This window comes from Sus scrofa, chromosome 13 (genome assembly GCF_054392235.1).
Source record: "Sus scrofa isolate SSC_HxYL_T2T_F1_AM1 chromosome 13, Sscrofa_HxYL_maternal_Yorkshire_Landrace_v2.0, whole genome shotgun sequence".
Lineage (NCBI taxonomy): Eukaryota > Metazoa > Chordata > Mammalia > Artiodactyla > Suidae > Sus > Sus scrofa.
The window spans coordinates 43,861,040-43,888,890 of record NC_139395.1 but is presented as its reverse complement, the minus strand read 5'-3'; the positions used below and the strand labels follow the sequence as shown (position 1 = coordinate 43,888,890).

Below are 27,851 nucleotides of genomic sequence, written 5' to 3'. Positions count from 1 at the left end.
GAACTTCCGTTTTCATTTGCAGTACACAGGAGCTATTATTGTTCCCTTCCCCAAAGGATGTTTAAAATAGCTCTCTTTACATATTAATCAAAGTTAATAGGCCTGATTTAAACTGTAGCCTCAAATGTTTACCTTTATAAAATTAAATGTTCTAATTGCTGGTACAATAGCCATTTTATTAATAAGGACAAGCCCTTCCCTTGGGAGCTTACAGACATGGGGCCTGTATGTGGGTGTGTGTTTGTATGAACTGCACGCTTCACTTCATGATGCCTTGCTCAGCTGTTCTCAGCTGCCTGCGTTTCCTGGTTATCACCGCTGAGCACCATTCTCACCTCATTTATCTGTAGAAAATCATTGGGCTGTGGGGTTGTCGTCAAGAGTCTCCCCTGGGCATCTGTCTTGATCCACCCCCTGCGGACGTGCCATGGTGGTTTTTATAAAGCCTCTGGTCAGGCTATCACCCACTTTTGTTTCCAGACCCACAAAACTCCTACAGAGGAGTGTTGTACGGAGATGTCTTACGAGGTTTCACGCCCTCTTATTTTTTAAAACTACTTCATGTTTTGGTATCATTTCCTTGAGTCAGCAGTAACAGGGCATGTAGCTCTGAGCTGAAAGGTACTGCGAGCCAGGATGTTTACACCATCACTAATGTGCCAGTGCTTGAGGCTGAACTTCGTGTTTCCTGTCTCCATCCAGTGTCGTGATGGGTTTCTTAGTTGGTACAGAGGGTTAGACCAACTTTTGGTCAAACCACTGCCACCCCTTTCCCCAGATCCCAAGTTAAACATGTCCAACTTTTGAAGGAGTGAGGAGGGTATGGGTATGACAGAACAGGAGCATGTGGCAGGTTGAGAGGTTTGGAGTCCCTTCTTACTTCTCTTGAGCTTCTGGGGCCAAAACATTGGGAGCATGAATCCGAATATGCAAACTGATCTCAGGGTCTTCTGTGGCTGTCTCTTTGGACAGCTTGATTGCGTTGGCCTGTCCTGGCAGCTGTGTACTCTGACGGGCATACCCCACCTCCATCTCAGCAAGCTTCCAGAAACCTCTTTAGAAACCATGTCTTGGCACTGTGGGGAGAGGTTTCGAAGCCAGGACTGCACCTGGACCCTCTGTCCACCTCAGACTTCCTGAAACCCATTTTTCATTATCCCAGTGTAACTGGGCCACTTAGAGACACCCCCGTCTCATCCCCTGGGCACCTTCTGATGAAATGTAGTGAGCTGGTGTAGCTAAAAGAAATCCAGCCAGGAAAGCATTGATAGATGGTTCTGTGAGGACACAGAGGAGGCAGTTATACATCCATCAAAGTCCCGCGCACACGCTTCTGCCTTTTGCCCTCCTCTCCTTTCCCGATTCCACACAGGCTCCAGCCAAGCAAGGCCTTAGGCCTCTCCCCCTGCACCTCTTCACCCAACCTTCAAAAAAAAAGCCCAGAGTTTAGCCAAACTGAGACCATCTTCCACTCCTCAAGCATACTTCTGGTGTGAGAAGTCCTTCATTTACCTCCATCTTGTTTGGTGAATGATCCAAATGAAGTCAAACCATTTCATCTCTGACTCTAAACCCAGAGATTCTGATAGAGCAGAGGAAGGAGAATGGCATTCCAGTAGAATCCACAGTAGATATTTGAGCCTATCATGATGGTACCTTCCTTGACACATTTGGTGGAGTCAACAGATTATTCTCAGATGGAGGCCTGCAGAAGTCCACCCCCTTAGGGCTTCGCTCTTTGGGGTGACGTTCTCAAATGTTTGTGTTCTTCGAGGAACATGAGTGAAGCCTATGTATAGGGTAGAATTAACTGACATTTTCTGCCCTCTTTCTGGTTTTGCCAGCCACCCAAGGGGCTTATATTTGGGGTTAGGCTAATAGCTCTTCATTTCTGTTTTATCTACCTTTGCCAGCTCCGAACATCTCTGGGAAAAGGAAGAGCATTTATTCGCTACTCCTTGGTGCACCAGAGGTTGGCAGACACCTTACAGCAGTGCTTCATGAACACCAAAGTGACCAGGTAAATATATGACAGTACTGGGCTTTACCCCCACACCATTCAAAAATGACCCCAAATCCCCTCATTAATAATAACAATACTACTTATGTTAGACAAAGACAAATATCATATGGTATCACTTATACCTGGAATCTAAAACACATTACAGGTGAACTTATTTTCAAAACAGAAATAGACTCAGAGATACAGAAAACAAATGGATGTTTACCCAAGGGGAAAGTGGGGGAGGGATAAATTGGGAATATGGCGTTAACAGATGCACACTACTATATGTAAAATAGATAAACAACAAGGATTTACTCTACAGCACAGAGAACTATATTCAGTATCTTGTAATAAACTATAATGGAAAAGAATTGAAAAAAGAATATAGACATGTGTATATATATGTCTAACTGAATCACTTTCCTGTACAAACTAACACAATATTATAAATCAAGTATAATTTTAAAAAATTATGATACTTCTTATAATCACAAGATGGGAACCATCAATGCTCAGTGATGGAGGGCTTTTAAATTATAGCAAATTAACTTGATTGGCATAAAAGCCATCACTTAAAACTATAATAAACTTTGTATAGCAACAAGGAGAACAACAATGTAATAATCATTGAAAAAGAATGTAAATCTTATCCAGCCTAAGGCAACATTGAAGTAATTACAAAATGCATATAAAAGAATTAGAAAGCATATGAGAAATGATTTGATGAAAGGATAGGATTATGTGTATTTTTAAAATTTTTGTTTTTGCAATGGGCAATTTTTCAACACTTTCGTTATATATTACACTGTAAAGTTATCTGAAACAAGTTCAGAAGACCTCAAATAAATTTGATAAACTAAGAAAAAAGATAGGAGTTCCCTGGTAGCACAGCAGGTTAAGGCTCTGTTGCTTTCCCTTCAGTGGCCTGGGTCTCTGGTGTGACATGGGTTTGATACCTGGCCTAGGAACTTACACATGCTGGAGGCACAACCCCAAAAAAAGTAATAATTAATAATGACAAGTGCATCAGCAGTGCCTGTCTGTCATGCCCTGGGTCAAGCAGACTCCTCCGTTTGTCATCCTTTCCCCCCCCCTCCCAACCACAGTCGTTGGCACACCTGGGGCAGGTAGCACTGACCTTTCACAGGTGAGAAAAGTGAGGCCCAGAGAGGCCAAATGCCTTTCTCTGTGCCCCACTGATGCTGAGGCAAAAAGCAGGAGTGTGGGTCCGTGTTTCTGAACTCCTAGTGCCAGGTATTTTTCCCTGGTGGATGGTATATCCTTGGGGTGCTGGCAATAATGGACAGACCCCACTGGTCAGCCTGGACCAGTGGGTTGCAGCGTGGGCCTCTCAAAGGAATCCCCTGTGGGGTTTTTAACACCAGCCAGCCTGGGTCTCACCTGAGAGACCCTAAGTCACCACCTGTCCCACGTGTCTGGGCTCCTTGGAGATTGTGATGAGTGACCACATTGGGAGCCTTTGTGCCACTAGTGCTGAAGCTGCAGCAGGAGGAGAAGGAGGAGGGAGGGGAGGATTGAGTGCGTAAAGAGGGAGACGGTGTCAGATTGGGAGCCAAGATCAGGTGCTGATCATCTGAACCTCTTTGGCTGGCCCCGCACCCCTTTTCCAGCTCTGCCTCCTCCCTCCCTCCAGAGAATTCCTCCAGCTAATCAAAGAAAACAGTTCTGAATTAAAGAAAAATTGTTGGGGGGGGAAATATTTTGTTTCACTTTGTCACCTTTAAGATTGATTTGCATAAAGGAGTATTTCTCAAGCACATGCTTTGTGAATTCAGGTGAGTTGAGAACCTTTGCACATCTAATTTTAAGGATATTTTATTGTAATGTTTGGTGACAGCGGTCATAAACAGCTTGATTTACAGTGTATCTCAGTTCACAGACATCAGCCTAGTAGCTTATTCTTATTGCTTCACATGAAGTGAAAAACCACGGCCTCAAAGTGCAGATATTTTGTTCCTTGGCTTTTAAATTGGTGTCTGGACAGAAATTAGCAGTGAGTTCAATGTCTTGTATGGAGCTCTCGAGAGAGAATTGAAAATGAGATTTTTCTTTCAAAAAGGAAGTATTCTTTCCCCTACACCTGCCCTTTCTTGGCAGAAAATTCAGATTTAAGGTTTATCACATTGATTTGCTGAATAGATATGATATAAATGATAAACAAGTAAATGTCTCATTCATTTCAGCAGTTTCCTGGAAGAAAAGCAAGTTTGAGAATCATGTGCTCCGACAGTGAAAGTAAATTAGGGTGTGTGTGTGTCTTTAGTTAATTTAGTAACCTGAGTTGGAATTTGATGAGGCACAGCCATACTGGGAGCACTGAGTAAATTTACTCTTCCTTTATCTTTATTACTCTTGTACTTGATCCCTTCTTTGTGTTTTCCTGCAGTGACTGGTACTACGCAAGGAGCCCCTTTCTGAAGCCAAAGCTGAGCTCTGACATCGTGGGCCAACTCTATGAGCTGACCGACGTCCAGTTTGACCTGGCATCAAGGGGCTACGACCTGGACGCTGCCTGGCCAACTTTTGCCAGGTACTTTGAAGAATTACTTACCTGGTTGAAAAGACAGGGGAAAGAGATGTCTTAAGTTTTGAAGCTTGCCACCAGACTCCTCAAAGCAGTTTTGTTTACGCAGCAAATTACCTGAAGCTTTGCAACTCTTATGCTTGCTGATTTTGCAGACTTGGTTGACTCATGACTAGGGTAACATCTGAAGGCTCCAACCTTAAACCAACCTACTCAGCCAGGTGGTATGAGTCATTCAGAGATGCATATCTGAAATCCAGGGTTTTCACATGTGTTCAGGGACTTGGTGTAGGAGCAAGGGAAGAGCAAATGGGCTTTTCCTAGTTGTGTTCCCATAGGTGTGGTTATCATGGAGCCCTTCCAGCAGGAAGAGAGGGAGCGGAAGCTACAGTGTGTCCATATAAGGCTTGCTGGAAAGATTGCTTTGCTGTGTTTTCATTTCTTATATCAGTGCTGCACTTGCCTGGCAGTCACAGGCCATCCAGCATCATCCCTACAAGTGCTCCAAGAGGGAGGTGCTAAGACTGGAATTAAACTCAAGTCCAGCACTGTTTGTTTTGTTTTGCTTTCTGTCATAAGATGTTTTGTTTTTGTCTTCTTTTTTTCCCAATTTTTGCCTTTCTTATTAGGGAATACTTCCTATGGAGAGAAAAGTACCAACTATAATAGACCCACGTGCCAACCACTAGGATTTAAGAGCTACATTTTTGTCATATTTGATTCATGTGTCCTTTTTAGAACTTTTCAATTTTGAAATCATTTCAGAATTACAGAAAAGTTATAAAAATGGTGCAGGGTGTTTGTCTTTCCTTTGCCACGGCCCCCCGGTTATCAGTATTTTACTATTACTGTTATTTTTTCATTCTTTTTATGTAAATGTGCTGGTTTATTTCTTGTGTCATTTGAGAGTAAGTTACAGACTTGATTCCCTTTATTCCTAAGGACTTCATTGTGTATTTCCTAAAATCAAGGACAGTCTGTTAAGTAACCTCAGTACAATTACTAAAATCGGGAAATTAACATTGATACAGTTCTGCTGTCTAATCTACAGACCTTGTTCACATTTCAAGCATGATGTCAAACATGCCTTTTATAATATAGGAGCCAATCCAGGATCACGTCAGTGAATTGCTGTCTCTAGTCCTTGTTCATTTGGAACAGTTTCTCTGTCTTTCATAGCATAGACATTTTGAGAAGTTCTAGCCAGTTATTTTGTAACATGTTCCTTAACTTGAGTTTCTCTAGTGTTTCTTCTTTATTGGATTCAGATTAAGCAGAAATGCCCCAGGTGGTGTGTCCTTCTTAGCGTGTTGTATCCAGAGACACAGGATGTTGATTTGTTTCATTACCAGTGAGGTTAACCATGATCATTTGGTTAAGGTGGTGTTGGCCAGGTTTCTCCTAAAGTTACTGTTTCTCTCTTTGTCATTAATTTGTCCTTTACGGGAAGACATTGTGAGATTAGGTTATTATCCTTTTTCTTTTAAATTTTGGTATCTGTCAGTCAGTCTTGCCTGGACCAGTTATTGGCATGGTTACCAGAGTGATTTTCCTACTCCATTATTCCTTCTACACTAGTAGTTGGCATTCCATTATAAGGAAGATCTTTTCCTTCTTCCCCATTTATTTATTCTCCTCTGTTTATTCATTTATATCAATATTGGCTCATGGATTCTTACTCAGGAGGTTATATTCTGTCATTGTAATTATTTTAAAGCTTAAATTGTTTCATATTTGGCCAGTCAAGGTAACTTCAAGCTGGCTCTTAGGAGATTTTTTTTTTTGTTAGGTTTGATACTTTATAAGAAATAAAATATTACAGATGCAAATAAAGCCCCACCCCACTGCCATCTTTCCCTTTTTCTTCCTCTCTAGAAGTAATTGTAGCCCTGTTGTTGATGTCTGTCATTTTCAAATATTTTTGTGTTTTACTATGTGTGTGCCCATAGATATTATATATATAGTTTTATTTTGTATATATTTTAAAAATTTGTATCCATTGAATCATGAGCTAGCTATTTTTTTTTTTTCCTGTCTTTTTAGGGCTGCACCCACAACATATGGAGGTTCCCAGGCTAGGGGTTGAGTCAGAGCTACAGCTTCCAGCCTGCACCACAGCCACAGCCACGCGGGAACCAAGCCACATCTGTGACCTACAGCATAATGCACAGCAATGCCGGATCCTTAACCCACTGAGCGAGGCCAGGGATTGAACTTGTGTCCTCGTGGATGCCGGTCACATTCATTTCCGCTGAGCCACAGTGGGAACTCCAGAGCTAGGTATTCTTTTGCTACTTGCTTTTTTGAGATTTTCATCCATGTTTGCACAGGGAGTTCTGCAGATGTGGAGCAGGGCTGGCAAACCATAGGGCACAGGGCGGAGGGTAACATATTTTCATTTACTTACTGCCCATGTCTGCTTTTGTGTTATGGTGGCAGAGTTGAGTTGCTGTGACAGAGCGCATAAGGCTTGCAAACCCACAATATTCACTATCTGGCCTTTTACAAAAAAGATGCCGACCCATGGTGTAGGGTATTCCGTTGTGTGAATAAACAGTTTATCTGTTTCCCTAGTGATGTGGCATTAGACTGATTCCACTTTTCCCACCATCGCCATACTGCCGAGAGCATCCCACACATTTCCTTATGCACGTATGTGACTGTCTCAGTATCTGCCTAAAAGACAGACACTTATGTTCGGTGCAGTTACATAAATCAGAGGAGGTCTGCAGCCACGTCACACATGTAACATAATGTAAAGTGGTGACCAGAAGCCTAGCATGATCTTATTTACTAGATTAGCTGCTGCTGCTGATTCCTCATTGGTAGACAGGTTATGACTGGCAGCGAAGGTTTGAGGAAAATTGAAACTAAAACGGGAAATACTGTTCACTTCATTCTTTCGTGGCAGAGTAGAAGCAGAGCCATCGTGTTTAGCCTTCATGATGGAGCCCAGCTGCCATGACCAACCTGAATGTGTGTTTTGGTAGAAATTGTTGGACTTGGCCTTCTTAATGTACCTGGGAAGGTACTGCCCCTACAACCACCTGGTTGCCTGGTGAAAACCAAGGCCTCCTCAAGTATGTGTGTGTGTGTGTGTTTGTGTGTGTTTCCTGCTCTGATGCAGGCATGTCTGTTCTGTGGCCCCACAGGAGGACACTGGGTCCTGGCTCTGCTGCTTACATGTGGAGACCCCCCAGCCGAAGCTCCAGCATGAGCAGTTTGGTGAGCAGCTACCTGCAGGTAATGACAGGAGGGCTGGAACTCCCTTGCTGTCATGTCAACCAGGGCATGTCCTTGCCCTTCACAGCTCAGGGTGATGTTCTCAGCTGCTTGGTGTCCCAACCTGAGCAGAATAACCCCTCAGTTCTACCCACCATTTCCTAGAGTCCAGGTTTTTTACAACCAGAAGGAACTTAAGCCTCTTAAAAATGAAATTATTTTAAAAGCTTTTGAAATTTTTGAAAGAAGTGGTTTAGCACTGTTCTGTAAAAGCAGCAAAGTTCAAATTCTGACTCTGTCACCCACCACCTGCGTGACCCTGGGAAGGTGACTTACTCTCTTGAAACTTCCGTTCTGTCATCCATAAAATGGGATCATAACAGTCACTCTAGTTTATGAGGTGGTTGTAGGGAGAAACGAGGGCATGTATGTGCAGTACTTAAGGACTTGGCATAGGCCAGTGCTCGGTGTGAGTGGGTAGGGTCAGTTTTGTTAGAAATGTGAATGTACAGTATAGTTTAGTGGAAAAGAACATTGTAATTAATCAGCAAAGCAAAATAAGAGTAATCAATATAGGAAGCATGAAGAGGAGAAAATAGACTAATATTTTACCCTATTTTGTGGTTTAATCACAACAGGACTTGTGGGCATGGTGCACTGGGTGAACAGTGGTTTACATATGACTGCATTTCTCTACGAGCTGACATCCATTGTTTCCAGAGCCACAGGAGGCTGGGTGGGAAACACGAGTTCTGTCTCAGTGGAGCTCATGTGTGTGGTATCCTGTTTTTGTTTAGTTTTTTTTTTTTTTTTTTAATGGCCGCATCCATGGGATATGGAAGTTCTTGGACCAGGAATTAGCAACACTGGATCCTGTAACCCACTGTGCCAAGCTGGGGATTGAACTCGCACCTCCACAGTGACCCAAACAGCTGCAGTCAGATTCTTAACCCATTGTGCCACAGCGGGAACTCCTGTGGAGACCTGTTTTTAGGATATACTACTGACCTTCTCTGGCAGATGCCTTGAGCACAGAGGTTCCAGTCCTTTGAATAGCTTGATAATCTACCCTTAGGTCATGTAATTTCTATATGTTTACTTCTATGTTCCTTAAACTCTAAAGCTTTGACAAATAGCTCTGCAGCTTCATTCCCCAGCCACTTGTTTTCTGCTTTTCCTCCACAGACTCCGGAGATGGCCTCCAGCCTTGACCTGAGCAACCCCTTAAACCACGAGGCACTGGAAGGCTTTGATGAGATGCGGCTGGAGCTGGACCAGTTGGAGGTGCGGGAGAAGCAGCTGCAGGAGCGGATGCAGCAGCTGGACAGAGAGAACCAGGAGCTGCGGGTGACTGTCAGCCTGCAGGGAGAGCAGCTGCAAGGGGAGAGGGAGAGGGGCCGTGCCGCCACCGAGGACAATGTCCGCCTCACCGGCATGGTGGCCACGCTTCAGAAGCAGTGGGAGATAGCCCAAGCCACACAGAACACTGTGAAGGAGCTGCAGGCATGCCTGCAGGCCCTGGAGCTGGGTGCCTCCGAGAAGGAGGAGGACTATCGCTCAGCCCTGCAGCGGCTAGAATCCATGCTGCAGCCCCTGGTTCAGGAGCTGGAGGCGACACACAGCTCCCTGGGCAGGAAGGACCTGCACTCAGCTGATGTCCCAGACCAGCTGGACATGGCTGAGCAGAAGGCAGATATGGCGCTGGATACACAGAGGCAGCAAGAGTGTGTCCCCTCTGACTCAGCCCTGGGGATCCAGGAGCTGGGAGCAAAGCTGCAAGCCCTGGAAAGGGAGAACACCCAGATCGAGGAGCTCAACAGGCAGCAGAGCGCCCAGCTGGAGCAGCTGGCCAAGGAGCTGCAGCTGAAGGAGGAGGCCCGGGCCAGCCTGGAGCACCAGGTGGAGGAGATGGCCTTGCTCCGGGAAGAACCATCTGGGAAGGGCCAGGAGGCTGCCCAGCTTCGGCATCAGCTGCAGGAGTCGCTGGCGCACTTGAGCTCCCTGAAGGAAGAGCTGGCAGAGGTGAAACGGGAGGAGGGGCAGCGGCGGGAGGAGAAGGAGCTTTTGGAACAGGAGGCCAGATCCCTGATGCGGCAGCTACAGCTCCTAGAGACTCAGCTGGCACAGGTGAGCCAGCACGTGAGTGACCTGGAGGAGCAGAAGAAGCAGCTCATCCAGGACAAAGACCACCTCAGCCAGAAGGTGGGGACCCTGGAGCAACTTGCTGGGCAGCCAGCCCCAGATCTGCCCGTGGTGGGGGAGGAGCGCAAGGCTCTGAGCTCCACCCTGCAGCCAGCCTGTGAGAAGCTGGAGGAGGAGCAGCAGAGGGGCCCATGGGAGGGACAGACAGATGATCCCACGATGCTGGGGGGCGGCCAGGAGGAGAAGCTCCAACAGGCCAACAGGGAGCTAGAGAAGGAGCTGCAGAATGTACTTGAGCGCAACCAGCTGTTGGAGGGTAAGCTTCAGGCTCTGCAGGCTGATTACCATGCACTGCAGCAGCGGGAGGCAGCTATCCAGGGCTCCCTGGCCTCTCTGGAGTCAGAGCAGGCCAGCATCCGGCACATGGGCGACCAGATGGAGGCGAGCCTCCTGGCTGTCAAGAAGGCCAAGGAGACTATGAGGGCCCAGGTGGCAGAGAAGGAGGTGGCCCTGCAGTGCAAGGAGGCCGAGTGCCGGCAGCTGCGGGAGCAGGCAGAGCAGTGCCGGCAGCTAGCGGAGGCCCGGGAAGGGGAGCTCAGAGCTCTTGAGGGCCAGTGCCGCCAGCAGACCCAGCTGATTGAGACCCTCACAGCAGACAAAGGCCAGCAGGGGCTTGGCCCACCTCAAGACCAGGCATCCCAGGAGCTAGCAGCCCAGCTGGCCCTGACTAAGGCACAGCTGGAGATCCATCAGGGGGAGGCCCAGCGACTACAGGCTGGGATGGTGGATCTCCAGGCCAAGCTGCAGGCAGCCCTGGGTGACCAGGAGAAGTTGCAGAGTCAGCTGAACGTGACCGAGACTGCTCTGAGGGAACACAAGGCCCTCGTGCAGCAACTGAAGGAGCAGAATGAAGCCCTCAACAGGGCACATGTCCAGGAACTGCTGCAGTGCTCCGAGCTGGAAGGGGTGCTACAGGCGAAAAGGGCAGGTGAGGCCCAGAAGAGGGAGGAGGAGCTCCGAGCCCTGCAGGAGGAGCTGTCCCAGGCAAAGTGCACCTCCGAGGAGGCCCAGCTGGAACACGCAGAGCTGCAGGAGCAGCTTCACCGGGCCAATATGGATACGGCTGAGCTTGGCATTCAGGTCTGTGCACTGACTGCAGAGAAAGAGCGGGTGGAGGGGGCACTGGCCCGCGCCATCCAGGAGCTCCGGGATGCCAAAGAGGCAGCCTCCAAGGAGCAGGAGGCCCTGGCACACCAAGTCGCAGGGCTGCAGCAGGAGAAGGAGAGCCTGCAGGAGAAGCTGAAGGCAGCCGAGGACGCAGCCAGCTCACTGTCTGGTCTGCAGACCCAGGTGGCCCAGGCGGAGCAGCAGGCCCAGAGCCTCCGGGAGTCTGCACGCCAGGAGCTCGACACCCTCAAGTTCCAGCTGAGCACTGAGATCATGGACTACCAGAACAGACTTAAGGTAACCCTTACCTTGACCATCTGAGCTGTGCCTGTCTCCTGTGGCAGGACCTGGGAGCCATGAGTGAATGGGATGCACCTCCAGCCGTGTGGCATGTGAGGGCCCAGGAATGTCCTGGGGGCCCAGGCCAGCCTGGTCTCCTCCTGGTGTCCTAGCTCCCAGCATCCTTCTCTCCACAGGAACATGTTAAGGATATGGCGTTTGGGGGGATGCCGTAACTCAGAAGTCTGAATTTAAGGCCATTGCAGACACGTTTGGCCCACAGAGAATTTCTGTAAAAATTATTAGCAGGTTATTTACAGATTTAGTTTGGGGACTTTTGAGATCTTGGGAGATGGAAAGCCTGTGCCCTCATTCCTCCGCGGCAGCAGTCAGCAGGAGCTAGGTGGGAGCTGCCCACTTTAAGGAAGCATCCATCCTCTGATATTTTCCTTGCACTTGTTTATGCATTTGTCCAGCCCCTTGTCAGTTGCTGACTGCCTCCAGTCCTGTCCCTGGGTTCTCTGTCCCTTCGGACTCCTGAGAGCAGTGCAGCTGTAGGAAACCAACTCTGTTCATTTTCACAGAGCCCTTGTGGATAGGCAAGCTTAGGAGAACAGCGGTTTCCATGTCCCTTGAACCACATGGAGAAAAGGGTTAAGAGAGGGGGCACAGGCAGGAGACAGCCACAAGGCTTTGGCTCCTGTGTTTATCATGCGTCTTTCTGCTTCTGGGTCTGTGCCCTCGAAGACCACTCCTGACCCTCGCTCTGGGACAGCTACTTCATTTCCACAGATGTGCCTCCCACCTTGTGTCAGCCCACCCTGTGCAGCTCCATGGGGCTCATATGTGGGAAGTGAAATTCTAAGTTTGGGGGCCAAGCTAAGTCTCTTATCTTGACAAGATTGTGTTACCCCTGAAGCCCAAAATTTTTTGAGTTTGGGAAAAAGAGGGGTACCTTGCTTTGGAGTAATGGGGCTGAGAGAGTCTCTAGACAAGGACCCCCTCATTTCCAATCCCTTTCTCTCCTCTCCAGACCTCCAGTGAAGAGTGCAGGAGCCTCAGAGGCCAGCTGGAGGAGCGAAGCCAGCAGCTGCAGGCTGCCGAGAAGGCTGTGGAAAAGCTGAAGGTAGGCCCAATCCCTGAGACCCAGTGGAGGTGCTCTTGCCAGCTCTGAGCGGTGGCCTGCCCACCATCCACCTGCTTATTCCACTTTCAGGGTGTGGCCTTTCAGGGCAGGACATCTGGCTTGGCTTTCCCTGAACCCTCAGAGCGGGCTCCCTGCAGTTCCAGTGCCCCAGCTGAAGCTGCTGTCAGCTCACCTTTGTAGACACCCTGAGCCTCAGTCACAGCCATTCCACTCCCTGGACACCTTTGCCACCTGTGTCTTGGAAAGGAAGTATGTCATCCCGCTTAGCCATCTCACATGTTCTCCAAGTCAGTGATTCTGACCTGAGCGGGAGCAGGGATAGCAGTGAAATCTGTCTGCAGGGCAGGGACTTTTTTCAGTGAACCTTGTTCCCTGCCACCACACCAACAGCCCACCCATGGAGATTGTGTTACCTGAGGCCCCTCTAACCACCACAGCCAGGAGCAACTGATGCTCGAGGGACATAATTACAAATGGGAGTCTGTCACACTCCACATGCTTACCAGTTCTTGGTCTCTTGAACTTAAACAAAAGCCCCTTCGGTTGGAAGTGCACCAGCCAGATGGGGTGGAGAGTGCCCTGTTACTTGATGGCATCTTGCACGGGCCTCTGCAACCAAGCGTCTTCTTACTGTCCTGTGCCAGGCTACCCAGACAGACATGGGAGAGAAGCTGAGCTGTACCAACAAGCAACTTGCAGAATGCCAGGCTGCCCTGCTGGAGAAGGAAGAGGAGGGGGCTGCCCTGCGCCAAGACCTGGACAGGTTAGCTACATAGCCTGCCCATGTGGCCAATGGAAGAGTCTTCAAGGAAGGGGGGTTTGCTGCAGTCATTTAGAAAGCCAGCAGTCATATCAGGTTAAAGAAGTCCTTTTGCAAGGAAAGCCACAGACTCAGAAAGTACTTATGGCAGAAGCAGGCCACAGAGAACCTTGGCATCCTGCCTGTCACAAGGCTATAGAAAGCTGTAAAATTTTTCTCTTTTTTTAATTTTTTAAATTATTTATTTATTTATTTTGCTGTTTAGGGCCGCAGGTGTGGTATGTGGAGGTTCCCAGGCTAGGGGTCAAATCAGAGCTACAGTTGCTGGCCTACACCATAGCCACAGCAACACGGATTTTTCAAGCCAGGTCTGTGACCTACACCATAGCTCACAGCAATGCCAGATTCCCAACCCACTGATCAAGGCCAGGGATCAAACCTACATGCTCACAGATACTAGTTGGATTCTTTTCCACTGTGCCACAACGGAAACTCCCCCAGAACTTTTCTCTTAATTCCATTGTCCTAGCACTCGCAAGGCATATTTCAGTTCAGTAACTTCATGCTTTGGTATAACTAAGATGAAATAAAAGTTGGCCTATAATCATTAGTATTTGTAACAGCAGACATTCAAATAATGTCTAAAAGGTGACAGGTATCATTTAAAATAATATTTTTGGCCGAGCCCGCAGCATGGAAAAGTTCCCCGGCCAGGGATTGAACTCGCGCCACAGCAAATGACCCACGCCACAGCAGTGACAATGCTGTATCCTTAATTGCTAGGCCACCAGGGAGCTCCCTTAAATAGTTTCATTTACTTGCCCATTTAATCCTCCCAGTAGTCCTGTGAGGATTGTGTTAGTATTTGTCCCATTTTATAGATGAGGAAAATGAGGCACAGGGGAGTGAAGTCGCTTTCCCAGGGTCACACAGTGTGTGAGTGATGATGGTAGGATCAGAGCTCAGGACATTTGGCTCTAGGGTCTTTTTCTCAACAAGTACCCTAAAAAATATACAGACAGATGCATCTCTGTTTTGTTTTGATTTGTTTCAGGGTACTAGTATGTCATTGTGTGCATGCCTGTTTTCCCTGGTATGGAGTTTTGACTTGAGTTCTTCCTCATTTCCTTTGTGAAATGAGTGGCCACAGGTTTCGGTGTGGGTTTCTCCCAGGCTCATCCGGGAGAGAGTGAGCGAGCCACCAACCAGAATCAGCTTGTCTTCCTGCAGACTCTTTGGTGCTGTGTCTGTGGAAAGCACATCGTGCTGTTACCCTTTCACCATAATTTTTTTTAACCTTAAAACATGACTCTCCCTGTGTCCAACCCCAAGGCCTCCCAGGCCCCCACATCCTTAGGCTTGCTTAGTAACTTGGGTGTACTTTTCTGCTCATCTGCCTCTCCTTCCAGAGTTCGGATCCTATAGGGCTCTGGCTGCCCTTGGCTAGGTCTCGTTCATGTGACAGTTTAAATAGAGAGAAAACCTCCTGAGTTGGTGGTATGTATATATATTTAGGGGGGTGGGGCGTGGGGTCCATACCCACAGCATATGGAGGTTTCCAGGCTAGGGTCGAATCTAAGCTACAGCTGCTGGTCTGAGGCCTGAGCTGTAGCTGCTGGCCTATGGCCTACTCCACAGCCACAGCAACGCCAGATCCGAGCCGTGTATGCGACCTACATCACAGCTCACAGCAGTGCTGGATCCGTAATGCCGGACCCTTAACCCACTGAGCAAGGCCTGGGATTGAACCCACGTCCTCACATAATGCTAGTCAGGTTCTTAACCTGCTGAGCTACAGCGGAAACTCTGGGGTGTGTGTGTGTGTGTGTGTGTGTGTGTGTGTGTGTGTGTGTGTGTGTGTGTGTGTGTGTGTGTGTGTGTGTGTGTGTGTATGTATGTATGTATGCATGCTTTAACTGGTTATTTGCAAGATCTCAGAGCAATTCTTTTAGTTGCTTGAAGTTACATAAACCACCAGCCCAGGATTAGATTTTATTTTATTCATTGTGTGTATGTGTATGTGTGTATACCCATGAGATTTCTTGTGATCAGTGTCTGGTAAACCACCTCCTGACAACTTTATGCTGAATGTGGAAAGGCTGGATTAGGTACGAATTCATAGTTTTGCAGAGCCCTCTATTGTAATGGAGCTTTTTTGAATGCCTTGCTTTATAAAGCATCCTTGGAAAACCCCTGCCTTAGGAAATAAGTTTACTGAAAGTGGGCAGGGGCTGGAAGGCCATGGTCCAGCCAGCCCCTCTGCCATAACTGAGACTGCACAGCGCCCAGAACAGGATTCCCTAGACCTCAGGCTGCCAGGTTCAGCTCCTGGCAGTGAAGATTGAGTGCTTGCTATGTGCCAGTGCCAGGCCCTGTGTGTAGAGTCCCACAGACATATGGAATACAGGCCTTCCTTGTGTGGTGACCTCGTTCTTTCTGTCCTTACTCCTTTTCTCTCTTGTGGGTCTCGTCATGCCCAGCCCATGCACCTCACCCAGCAGGCTCCTCTCACAATCTCAGTCTCTGCCCAGGAACCAAATGGTACAGAGTTTGACCCACCTGGGCTGCTTCTAGTGACCTGAGGTCAACCCACCCTCCCACAATGTCCCTTGTACTTGCTCTGAGGGGTAGTGGTGTGTGAAGAGTTTGGGGGCATGAGGGGAGTGTTGAAGGTAAGAGAGTGTACTGCCCTTGAGGGGGTAGTGCTTAAGGGCTCCCCCATGAAGAGGAAAGGCTGAGAGGGCAGTGGGACCCCTCATTAGAAGCCTGGGTTAGTCCAGAGGCACAGGGGAAGCCAGAAGTAGTAGATGACCAGAAAAACTTACCAATCCTCCACCAGGACCCAGAAGGAACTTGAAAAAGCCACAACAAAGATCCAGAAATATTACGACAGACTCTGCCAGGAAGCCACAGACCGGGAGAAGAATGACCAGAAGATGCTCGCAGACCTGGATGACCTGAATAGAACCAAGAAGTACCTGGAGGAACGGCTGATTGAGTTGCTGAAGTGAGTGTCAGGACACATGGGGCTGGGGCTTCTCCCGAGCTTGGCTTTTTTTTTTTTTAAGAGAAATGTAGCTGTTCTTCAAAGGACTCCTGGAGAGAAATGGGCCCGTCTGCTTGTGTTCTGTTGTTTAGGGTCCACACACACATACAGGGTCTGCTCAAGCCCTTGGCAGCTGTCTCCACTAGTGGGCATCTGGTTTGCATTTTCATATTGCTATGTTAATTGTTTTCAAAATCCCCATGCACTCAGGGACAGTGACAGTCAGTGGTGTTTAATGTCCTCAGGGACTTCTCCATCCCTTTGCCCGTCTCTCATGAGCCCTTTTCTCCACCTCCTCCCACTCTCCATAGTACCTGAAGCCCCAAACTGCAGTGCCTATGGGTAGCAGACAGTGATGTGAATGTGTGAGCTGGGTGAGGGCTCCAAGAAACCGGAAGACATAGCCAGCCATGCTCCTACCAACTCTTGCCCTGAGGGCATCGAGCCCAGGGTTGCCAGGTCACCTTATTTTTTAAAGAGAAGTGAAAATCTGGATTTTTATGTGAATTGGACTTTCAAGTGTGCACAAGTCATTCAAAAAAATTTTTAAGCTTTTCTTATGGAAATTTTCAAAAATTCAAAAGTAGGAGAGCATAATGCACTCCTGTGTACCTTTCACCCAGCTTTAACAGTGTTCAGTTTGTGATCTTGTTTCATTCAGAAGCCCACCCATTTTTCCCACCTCCTCAGATTATTTTGAAGCAAATCCCAGATACCATATCAGTTCATACGCAGGTATTTTGGTATGTACCTCTACAAGAGAAGGACTCTATTTTGAACAACTGCAATATCTTTACCATGCTTAACAATTAACTAATTCCTATTATCATGAAGAATCTAGTCAATTTGAAATTTTTCCAGTTGTCTTATAGTTTTTTTTCTAATTAGAATCCAAATTAGATCTATATATTACATATGTATTTCTTTGATCTCTCTTGTTCCCTGGTGGCCTAGCACTTAAGGATCTGACATTGTCACTGCCATGGCTCGGGTCACTGCTGTGGCTCCAGTTCAGTCCCTGGCCAGGGAATTTTGGAAGGCCACAGGTGTCAAAAAAAAAAAAAAAAAAATCTCTCTTACTTCTCTGGTTTATGGTTTCCCACTATCTTTTTTTTTTTTTTCTTTTGCAATTTACTTTGAAAGAAACCAGGCTATTCAAGTGGTAGAGGGTCCCATAACCTGGGCTTTGCTGATTGTATCCCCATGGGGTCATTTAACATGTTCTTTCATCCTCTGTGTTTCCTGTAACTTGACAGTTAAAACTAGAGCAGTGATTCTCAACCCTGATGCATGTTAGAATCACTAGAGGTGCTATTAAAATGATACTCAGATCCACCGGAGTTCCTGTTGTGGTTCAGTAGGTTAAGAACCTGACCAGTATCCATGAAGGTGAGGGTTCAATATCTGGTCTCACTCAGTAGGCTAGGGATCCGGCATTGCCACAGCCGCAATGTTTACTGCAAATGCAGCTCGGATCTGTGCATTTCTGGGGCTGTGGATGTGGCATAGGCGGGCACCTGCAGCTCCAATTTGACCCCTAGCCTGGGAAGTTCCACATGCTGCAGGTATGGCCCTAAAAAAAATAATAATAATACCCAGATCCAGACCCCACCCAGGCCAATCAGTTTGAAACTTCTGGAAGTGGAGTCCAACTATCAGTGAGCCAGAGTTGAAAACCACTGTTCTACTAGAGGCTTGCTCAAACTCACTTTCAAAATTTTGTCCAGAAAACTTAGAATTGGTTTATAGTTTTGGGTCTTTCTTTCAGGAGTCACATAAGGTCTGGTTAGCCCTTTGTTCACAATGTTAGCAGCTGTGGGTAAACAGTGCTTAAATGGGTTAATTCACTAGAGGTTGCCAAGTGGCAATGTTAAATTATAACTAATTTGGAATATTAAAAACTCTGCCCACATGTCATCAATTTGCAAACTGATGCATTTGTGACCTCTGAGCTCAGACATCTTTCTGAGGAAAGGCCTGGGTCCTGAGAACATTCCCACATTCCCAGGGTGTGGGTGCCTCGCCTCCTGGGGATAGAAAGGACAGGCTGTGGACCACTTGGGAGAATGATGCTGGTCCAGAAGATGAGTCTGTCTGCTTCCTGACAATCTCAAGCATCTTTGAAAAGCTGGTCAAGTCCATGTTCTGGTTTTGTATTTAAGGGGAAAGGTCTGTGGTTGATTTGGAGTTCCTGGTGAGGGAGTCTGTGGCTGTGGTGTTAGTCTCAATAGGTAAAGTGTTGCTGAGGCTACATTAATGCTCAGATCGGTGGCTGGGATTCTATCCAGGAAAGAACTAAGCTTCCAATATCATTAGCCAAGAGCCCTGAAAATTAGCCCCAATAAGAAAGGCTTTATACACATCTTCCCTGGTAAATCAGACATAATCAGATGCTGCCAGAGCTTTTATTTGGGGCCGCACCTGCGGCAAATGGAGGCTCTCAGGCTAAGGGTCGACTCAGAGCTGCAGCTGCTGGCCTACGTTATAGCCACAGCAACACAGGATCTGAGCCGAGTCTGCAACCTACACCACAGCTCATGGCCACACCAGATCCTTAATCCACTGAGTGAGACCAGGACCAGGACCCAAGTCCTCATGAATACTAGTTGGGCTCATTGCCCCTGAGCCACAATGGGAGCTCCATGCCAGAGCTTTTTGAAAAGCCTCCCACTGCTTTCAGTCTGGCTTGCTTCCTGTAGTGGCTGTGCCATCTCTCTAAGGAACAGAGGAGGTTAAGATCCCATTGGATTTTTCAGGCTGGGAACACACCAGTCTTCTCCATGAATTGTTACTTAAATGAACCATGAAAACATGAGGGATCCTGAGAACATGTGACGTTTGTATGGGAAGTACATTCATGGTCCTTGGGTTTACGGCACACAGACTGTCACATAATCATGGCAGCGTGTGACAGCTTAAACTCCCAGGGACTGTATGCATTGTCATTTAGACACCTGAGCAGCAGGTGACCCTTGTCAATGCCAGTAGTTTTTGCAGTTTCTGGAGTCTTTTAAGGACATTGAGTCCCTACCCCTCCACCCTGTGCCTGTGCACCTGTGATGTCAGGTAAGGGCTTGCATGTAGGAAGGGTCCTGCTGAGTGTAGGACTGATGCTGGGTGACAGAGGAGACTTAGAGTAGGGGGTAAAAGTGAATGCTCTGTGTGTCTTAGAAATTCATATGCAGTCTTTTGAAATGAATCAGAGAATTCTGTTGTTTTTGTGGATTATTTTTTTCTGTTTTCCTAATTCGGCTTTGTGTCAGGGACAAGGATGCTCTCTGGCAGAAGTCAGATGCCCTGGAATTCCAACAGAAGCTCAGTGCTGAGGAGAGATGGCTTGGGGATACAGAGGCGAACCATTGCCTCGACTGCAAACGGGAGTTCAGCTGGATGGTGCGGCGGCACCACTGCAGGTCAGCGGGTGGCTCAAGCCAGAGCGGACAGCTCTGAACAAGGAGTCCATGGCAGATATTGGCTCCGAGGCTGGCTGTCTTGGAAGAGCATGTTGTCTTTGTTGGTTTTGAGAGAACCAGTCGAGGAGGGTGTGTTAGGCAGGGTCCTAGTAGGATACGCAGGGATCCCTGAAAGGGAAAGAATTTAATACAGGGGATGTGGGTGGAGCTGAGGGGATTGACGCATGTAGAGCCCTCAGACCAGCAACCCTCAGCTTGCCCTTAGCCTGCAGGGATCCCAGGGGAAATGGAGCCCAGAGAGGGAAGAGGCTGAGGCCTAACCATAGGAACTCAGAGCTAAGACCTACCCCCCCACACCCCCCGCCCTGGCCAGGGCCTAAAGAAGAGCAAGCAGGAATGAATCTTGGATTGGGGTGAGGGTAGAGGGAGAATCATTAGCACGGGGCTGGGGGCCGGGGGGGGGGGGGGGTCTTTGGTCCCTTGAAGCACTAGCCCTTGAGGTTGCATCAGGAAAGGGAGACTCAGCCTGCCTCCCAGGACCCAAGGAAGTAAAACTTTCTCCCATTAGGCTTACCAAGATGGCTTTCCTGGAAGCATATGAAATGGGCCTTAAGGCCATACTCTAGAGGGGGGACAGAGCCATGTCTAACAAGCCATGTGGCATCCAGTTCCGGTGCCAGGCAGGTCACACAAGACCTATGGTGTGGTGTCCTCACAGCCTGTGCCCATGTCGTCCCCAGAATATGTGGCCGTATCTTCTGTTACTACTGCTGCAACAACTACGTCCTGAGCAAGCACAGCGGCAAGAAAGAGCGCTGCTGCCGGGCCTGCTTCCACAAGCTGAGTGGGGGTCCCGGGTCACCTGACAGCACCAGCTCTGGCACCAGCCAGGGAGAGTCCAGCCCCACCCCTTCATCAGCCCAGGCTCCCGGAGGCCAAGGTCAGTCTCCCACCACTGCCCTTGGTGTTCTGCAGGTACATCCCCCACTCCCACTACCCATTGTGGCTGCCTAGACATGCTTAATTCAGTGTCTTCCAAACTTAGGCACCAAAAAGGTAGTACCACTAATTTGAGACTTTCTTTTTGATGTAATTAGGGTTGAAGGAGAATCGAAAAGAGAATAACTTTCTCCTGTTATGACTCAGTGCTATTTTACATGAAGTCTGTTTACCTCTTAACTCACATAGCACCAGAGGAGCACACCCCACACTTTGGAAAACACTATCTCCCAGGGCCCCAGCCCTGGTGTCCAGCCTTCTCTCCCAGGGTAACCAAAGGCCAGAAGTTGAATCTGGAACATATCCTTCTCTATGTCCCTGTAGCTCACGTTCTTTCCCAGTGGCCTAGAAGGATGTATTCTCCTTCATGTTCTCTCACTCAGCTCAGTAAAAGGAAGTAGAATTTGGTTACTGCTGCTTCTGCTCTGAGCACAGCCTCGAAAACTAGCCTAGGCTCCCTTCTCAGACTGGACTGTGGATGTAGAGCACCAGGGGGGCCAGCAGTGACTCTCATCTGTGCTCAAGCCTCTTGAAGCTGGTCCTCCGAGACTCTGCCTTTGCCCCGGCCTGGATCCAGGCCAGCTGGCCTTCAGAAATACTGCTAGTTCCTCTTTTGTTTAGCTGAATCATCAAGGAATTGGCAGGCCTCAAAAAAGAACTGCTCAGGCATGGGGAAGTTTACTTTCCACATTAGAGTGGTGTTTTAATTGTTGAATTTTGAAAGTCTTTTATATATCCTGGATATGAATTATCAGATATGTGTTTTATAAATATCTTCTCCCAATATATAGTCTGTCTATTTAAATTTTCTTTCAAAGAGCAGAAGTTTATAATATTGATAAAGTCCAGTCAGTTTTTTTTCCCCTTATGGATCCATTTTTTCCTATTCTTTTAGTATCATATCTATCTTTGCTTAACCCACAGACTCAAAGAGCTTCTTCCTTTTCCTGCTACAAGTTTTATGATTTTAAGTTCATGTTTGAATCTGTGATCCATTTTGAGCTAATTTTTTAATACAGTGCCAGCTATGCCCGGAGATTCATTTTTTGTGTATGGTTATCCAAATGTTCTAGCACCATCGGTCTTTTCCTATAGAACTGCCTTTGCATCTTTGTCAAAAATCAGTTGCTTTTATAGATGTGGGTCAGTATCTGGCCTTTCTATTCCTCCATTTAGCTATGTTCCTTTTTCTTCCACCAGTACCAATCTGTTATGATTACCATAGTTTTATAACGAGTCTTAAAATCAGATAGAGTGGGTCCTCCAATTTTGTTCTTTATTAGAGTGTTGGCTGTTCTGGGTCCTTGGTGTTTCCATATTACTTTTAGAGTCAGCCAGTTGGTCTCTACAAAAAAATCCTGGTGACATTTTGATTGGGATTGCATTGAATCTCTGGATCAATTTGGGGAGAACTGACATCTTAACAAAATCAGTCTTTCAATCCACGAACATGGCATAGCACTCTGTTTAGGTCTCCTTTGATTTCTCTCAGTGGGCATCATTTTGGATCCCTGATGCTCATGTTCCCTTCTTCCTTCCCTCTGTCAGCCTCAGAAGGCAGGTTCAGGAGTGTGGCTGGGCCTGTGGAGAGAAACCAATCCCTGGTCCCCCTTTTCAGCCTGCACCTCAAGCCCTCTATTACACAGACTTTTGACAAGAGGAGAGACATTCCTTCTTAAGAGCAGCCTATCCCAGAAGCCATGTGGCAGGGCCCACTGGGAATTGTAGCTCATATTACCTGCTCTTGTTGAATAGTCCAAGAATCTTTCCCTTGCCCAGCTCACTGGTGGGTGTTCCAGTGACAACAGAGGGTGGCACAGTGCCAGTCTGCTGAGGCTACTTGTTTTGATTTCTGACATTTCCTGTCTCCTCCTCTGTCTGTCTCTCTGTCTTTCACCTCAGACCTGCCACCACATTTTCCATGACAGGCAAGAGAGTTCTGGTGGTGGGTGGCTGGCACAGCCATCCACACAGCATCCTTCCTACAGGGTGGCCTGCAAAGGTGGACAGGAGTCCGTCAGTCAGAAGCACCATGGCTGCTGCAGCTCCCTGTGCAGAGGGAGGCTCTTTTCCACCCCCCAGTGGGTCGGGATGAAAATGCAGGTCAGATAGAATCCTGCTTTCACAGAGACATGAACGAGGTCTGACTGATGGAGCAAGGATTTGGCATCAAAGAAATATTTACCTTTTTATCAGAATCTTTCCTTGTAAGGTTTTGATAGGTTTTTTGTTTGTTTGTTTGTTTTTCTGCTGAATAAGGGGTCTCGGAATATGTAGGAGCTTGAGACCTCTAAGCCCCTAGCTAAGGAGCTGTAGAAAAATCTTAGGTTATGCATTCAGTTTCATCCATGATCCCCTCATCTACTTTTCTGGAACATCCCAACAGCCATTTCTCTCCATCTGGACAGAATGGCTGTTGGTTGAATGGGCACTTAGAGTGTGTCCTGCTGGCTCACCCCTCGTAGCTGTGCTCCCTCCCTGTCCTGGGCATGACTGTGCGTTTCCTCTCTCTCCTGACTGCCTCTGACCCAGGGGCGAACACAGACTGCAGGCTGCCCAACGACGCCGTGTTTGATATCATCACGGATGAGGAGTTGTGCCAGATACAGGAGTCCGGCTCCTCCTTGCCTGAAACACCTACCGAAGTGGATTCTCTTGACCCAAACGTGGCCGAACAGTGAGTAGACATCACCTCCGCTTCCTCAAAGGGCCTGTACTTTTTTATCAAAGGGTTGGGAGAATTCAGAAGCAGGATTTGCAGTCTTTGCTTAAGGGAAGGTGCCTCAGAACAGTGCCTGAGATAGGATGGCCCTTGAGGAGCCTCATGGCTTGGGGAGTTGTCGGTGTCGAGCCTCATCTGGGAGTTCCTGGGCATATCTGTCAGCATCCCCATGAAGGCCTTTCCTGGCTCAGGCGACTGTATTAATCTGCTGAGGCCACCATAAAAACAAATACCACAGACCAGGTGACTTAACAGAAGTCTATTTTCTCACAGTTCTGGAATGTCTAAGGCCGAGGTGTCAGCAGGTTTGGTTTCCTGAGGCCTTTTCCTTGGCTGGCAGACAGTTGCTCTCTTCCTGTGTCCTCACTTGGTCACCCCTGCTATGTGCTTGTACTCCTGATGTCTCTCTGGGTCCTGATCTCTTCTTATAAGGACATCAGTCAGGTTGAATTATTGGCCTCATTTTAACTCAATTATTTCTTTAAAGGTCTTATCTCTCAAAACAGTCATGTTCTGAGGTCCCAAGGTTAGGATATCAACAAATGAATTTAAGTGGGTAGGACATAATTCAGCGCACAAGAGGAGCCCTTGCTGTGCTGCCTTCAGCCATGCGCAGAGCAACACTCTGCTCTTTCTCTTTTGGTGCAGTGGGTTAAAGATGTGGCATTGATGCTACTGTGGCTCAGGTTCAGTCCTTGGCCCAGGAACTTTCACATGCCACAGGTGCAGCTAAAAAAGAAAAATAAATTAAAGCCAAGCTAAAAAGGGGGAAAAAAAATAAAAAGAAAAGGAGTTCCCACTGTGGTGCAGTGGGTTAAGAATCCATCTGCAGTGGCTCAGGTCTCTGCAGAGGTAGTTTCAATCCCCAGTTCAGCCCAGCAGGCTAAAGGATCCGGTGTTGCTACAGTTGCAGCATAGGTCACAGCAATGGCTCAGATTCAGTCTCTGGCCCAGGAACTTCCTTCATATGCCATGGGTGTGACCATAAAAAGGAAAAGAAAAAAGAAAAAGAAAAACCATGCTTATCGTTTGGAACCATTCATCAAGCTCCGTAGTGGTGCCAGGAGAAAAGAAGCTCGGATTCAGTTTCATTTGTCTTGGGCAGATGTTTCTCTCAGAAGTTCTTTTAGCTCCATCTAAGCCCTCCCCAAACCCCAAAGTTCTAAAAGCAGTAAAAGTACAGACAATTCCATTACCCTGAGCTCTCTGGAATGTGGAAGACTTTCCACTCCCCTCATCCGTGCTCTGCCCTGTCGCCAGTCTCTTGTGTTGCCTGAAATAGCTGCACAAAAGTGCCACTATATGGAAGTGTCAAGAGTTTAAGCCAGGTGACCCATGGGTACGGTGAGGTTCTCTTGCATGGCAGCCTCGAGTGGTGTTTCTCAGCCCCTGGGGTCTGGCTTAAATGCAGTCTGTGCAGCAAAAGACTGGCTGTTCAGAAGCTGAAGGGAGAATTAACATGGCTTTCTGTCCAGACATTCCTGGGCCCACTTTAGCATCCACTTAGAAAGTTTTGTGATGCTCTTGCTGACTTGTATTGAGATTTCTATTCCTCTCTTCTGGGACTGATCTGTCAGATTTATCATCCAGAGCTTCTGCTGCATGGAAGAAAATGTACTTCATCTCTGGAGGCTCTCAGCCAAGGCGATTTTAGGTTCATGTGTATGTGCCTCTACTCTTCTGTTTTCCTGCTTGAGAGTGATTGAACTCACCTCATGGATAAAGAGAAGTCCATTGCCCAACCCAAGAAAGCCCCTGCTCACTGTCACGTCTTTGACCATGGACCTTTTCTTTTCCTTCTGGAAACCCCACCTCGAAGTTTCTTTTTTGGCTACGTGAGTCAGCAGTGTTCGCTCCAACCCCCATGGCCCAGCAGACCCCAGGACACATTCCATTGCATTTGCACTAAGCCACACTCTAACATTGGTACTGGCAACTCTTCCCTGACTGTGCCTTGACTCTTGGCCAAGGGTGTAGGGGGTCAGGTGAGAGGGCCTGGACCCTCAGGGAACAGGGGAGTGGCCTTGGGCTGTCACCCACATGAGAAAGTGCCCTCTCTCTTCCCCTCACCCCTCACTTTCTCCTTTCCCAGTAGGAACAAAAACAAAAGGTGTTCTGACTGCTGAAACATATTTGTTTTTGGTCATGGGAAATCAGGAAGTGTTCCAGGGAAAGGAAACTGCCACCATGCCAGCCTGCAGCCTCCAAGGCAGATCTGGAGCTGGTGGATGGACAGACGGCCGTATGAATGCTCTGTTCAGGTGAAGGGCCAGCCCTCCAAGTCAGTTCAGGGCCTGCCTTGGCTCACACCTTCCTTGTACCTTAGCTGGAGACAGACCACCATGTCTCCAGTGGCTTTTTCTTTTCTTCTTCTTCTTAAGTGTAGGACCAATCAAAACCACTAGAGAAAGTGGTGATGGGGTGGGGTATAGAGCCTAGATTTGTGTAAGCATCCCTGACAAGAAACAAAGTAAAAAGTGGTCCAGGGGGGCTAAACCCTGTGGAAGTCCTAATCTGGGGGAAAAGGGGCTGTCTGGAGGCAGTGTCGTTAAAAGCTGCTCTTTTAAGCACCTTCCTAGCATAGCTGCTTTTGCATGTGACCTCACTTAGTCCCTACCCAACCTTTCAAAGGATAGGGATTATGGTCCCATTTTACAGGTCGAGGCACTGAAGCCTCAGGAGTCCAGGTAACTTGCTCAAGTTCAGGTGGCTCTAAGTGTCAGTACTAACCTCCCTTCAGTCCACAGGTACAAGATTAATTTTGAAAAGTACAGCCCTCTTCTCCTGGCCCCCATTTCCCCATCTGCACCTCAAAAGCCTGCCCACCTTCCCTGCCCCATGTCTACTCCTCCCCCACATCTATGTCCTCAGGGCTGACACAGATGTGTGCCCTGCCCCTCCTGGCCGTGATGGGACAGGAAGAGGTCCCAGAATCCAGGCTCTCAGGGGCACCTGGAAGGATGCCACAGATTCCTGAGAAGCTACCCAGTGGCCCCTGTGTGTGACTTGGGAGCACAGCCCTCACTTCGGGTAGAAAGGTGGTATTCTTCAGAACCTTGCAAAGGTGCACACCCCTCCCCACAGCCACCTAGGTCCACCCTCAGCCATCTCCCTGCCCAGGTGCCCTGGTCCTCTCAGGACTGAGGCAGGCAGAGAAGGAAAGAAAGAGGTGTCTTCCAGCAGAAGGGCTGGCCTTGGGTCCCTGGGCCTCTGCCTCAGCTACCACCTCTGCTCCTCGGCTTGGCCTCCCCTTCTTAAGCAGACCATGCCAACAAAGAGCTTGAGCTCCAGAGTCAGACACACCCACGCAGATCCTGGTCTGCCGCCTCCCTGTCTGTGGCTTTGGGCAGCCCCCTGAACTCAGTTTCCTCCCTCGTACAGAAGAGACAGACAGCCCCCAGCCCCTGGGGTTGTTAGTAGAGTCAGATGAGAACCTTGTGGGAAGCCTTCTGTAGAGGTCTATGGCTTTCTTGATGTCTTCCCTGAGCTATGAGGTCAAGGGCCACACTGTGGTGTCTTCCCTAGTTCCTTGCACCTTGTAGCTAAGTGATCTTTGCCAAGGAGAATCCTCCCAAATGCCCAGACAATACTGAGCTCAAACTCACACACAGAGCCTGTCCCTGACCCACAGAGCGTCTTTGCCAGTAATCACTTTAGAACAGGTTTCTCTGTGGTCAGAGTGCTTGGGGGAGCTGTGGCAGGTTTGTCGCCAAGCACATCTGGTGCCCAGTGTCTCAGAAACAGAACGAGAACAGGATATGATGATAATGGTTAAGGTTAGAAAGCTACCTTGTGCTGGGGTTAACCCAGAACCTCTGCCTTCAGATGAGTACAGAGCTGTCAGGTACCCTGGGCCGTCTTAACCGACATTTTGGAGGTGAGAAAGAGGCTGTTCACTGGAATCCTAGCCCTGCTCTGCTGTATATTAATGTCTCTGAACTAATTTCTTCATCTGGAAAACAGTATGGTGGCACCAGGCCTACAGAACAGTGTTGGGAGTAACCGTGGACCATGAAGGACTGGGCGCGTGGACGGGAGTGCTGCCCTGAGGGGACAAGGCTAGAGCTGGTGCCCCAGCCACACCTGGACCCTGTGCTCTTTGCTCTGCCCCCACTCCTTTAGGAGCAGCAGCTTCCGTTTTTTCTCTCCTGCAGCACCATTTCCTCAGTCCCAAATGCTCACTGAGATCACTCGGGCTTCTGGCTCCAGGTAGCTCCTGGAATCAGGATCACCCTGTGTTCACGACATCTCGAACAGGGTGGCCCTCAGTGGCTTCTAATCGCCCCACCCCCAGCCTGCGAGTGCAGGGAACCTGGTGCGGGGAGAGCAGATTCTGTACTCTCAGACCCGAGGCCACCCCAAGGCAGGCCGGACTCGCCCAGGGTCCAGGTCCAGCCTGACCCC

At 48.3% G+C, this 27,851-nt stretch overlaps 1 protein-coding gene across 12 annotated transcripts in view; it reads left to right on the top strand.

Annotated features, from left to right (window-relative positions):
• FYCO1 (FYVE and coiled-coil domain autophagy adaptor 1) overlaps positions 1-27,851 on the top strand; it is a 79,770-nt gene that overhangs the window by 16,467 nt on the left and 35,452 nt on the right. For 7 of the 12 annotated variants that reach the window (XR_014822215.1, XR_014822214.1, XM_021068198.2 and 4 more), the window contains 10 exons: positions 1,914-2,020; positions 4,413-4,556; positions 7,703-7,793; positions 8,958-11,378; positions 12,394-12,486; positions 13,152-13,270; positions 16,107-16,274; positions 19,577-19,726; positions 20,467-20,666; positions 23,258-23,402. Coding sequence is in view for 6 of the 12 variants with exons in the window: in XM_021068193.2 (XP_020923852.1) it covers positions 1,914-2,020; positions 4,413-4,556; positions 7,703-7,793; positions 8,958-11,378; positions 12,394-12,486; positions 13,152-13,270; positions 16,107-16,274; positions 19,577-19,726; positions 20,467-20,666; positions 23,258-23,402 (3,638 nt within the window). In the remaining 6 variants the exon portion in view is untranslated. Of the gene's footprint in view, positions 1-1,913; positions 2,021-4,412; positions 4,557-7,702; positions 7,794-8,957; positions 11,379-11,425; positions 11,474-12,393; positions 12,487-13,151; positions 14,961-16,106; positions 16,275-17,267; positions 17,647-17,734; positions 17,894-19,576; positions 19,727-20,466; positions 20,667-23,257; positions 23,403-26,318; positions 26,425-27,851 lie in introns of those variants that run through there. The other 5 variants (NM_001128477.1, XR_014822218.1, XR_014822216.1 and 2 more) reach the window with 5 other exon arrangements.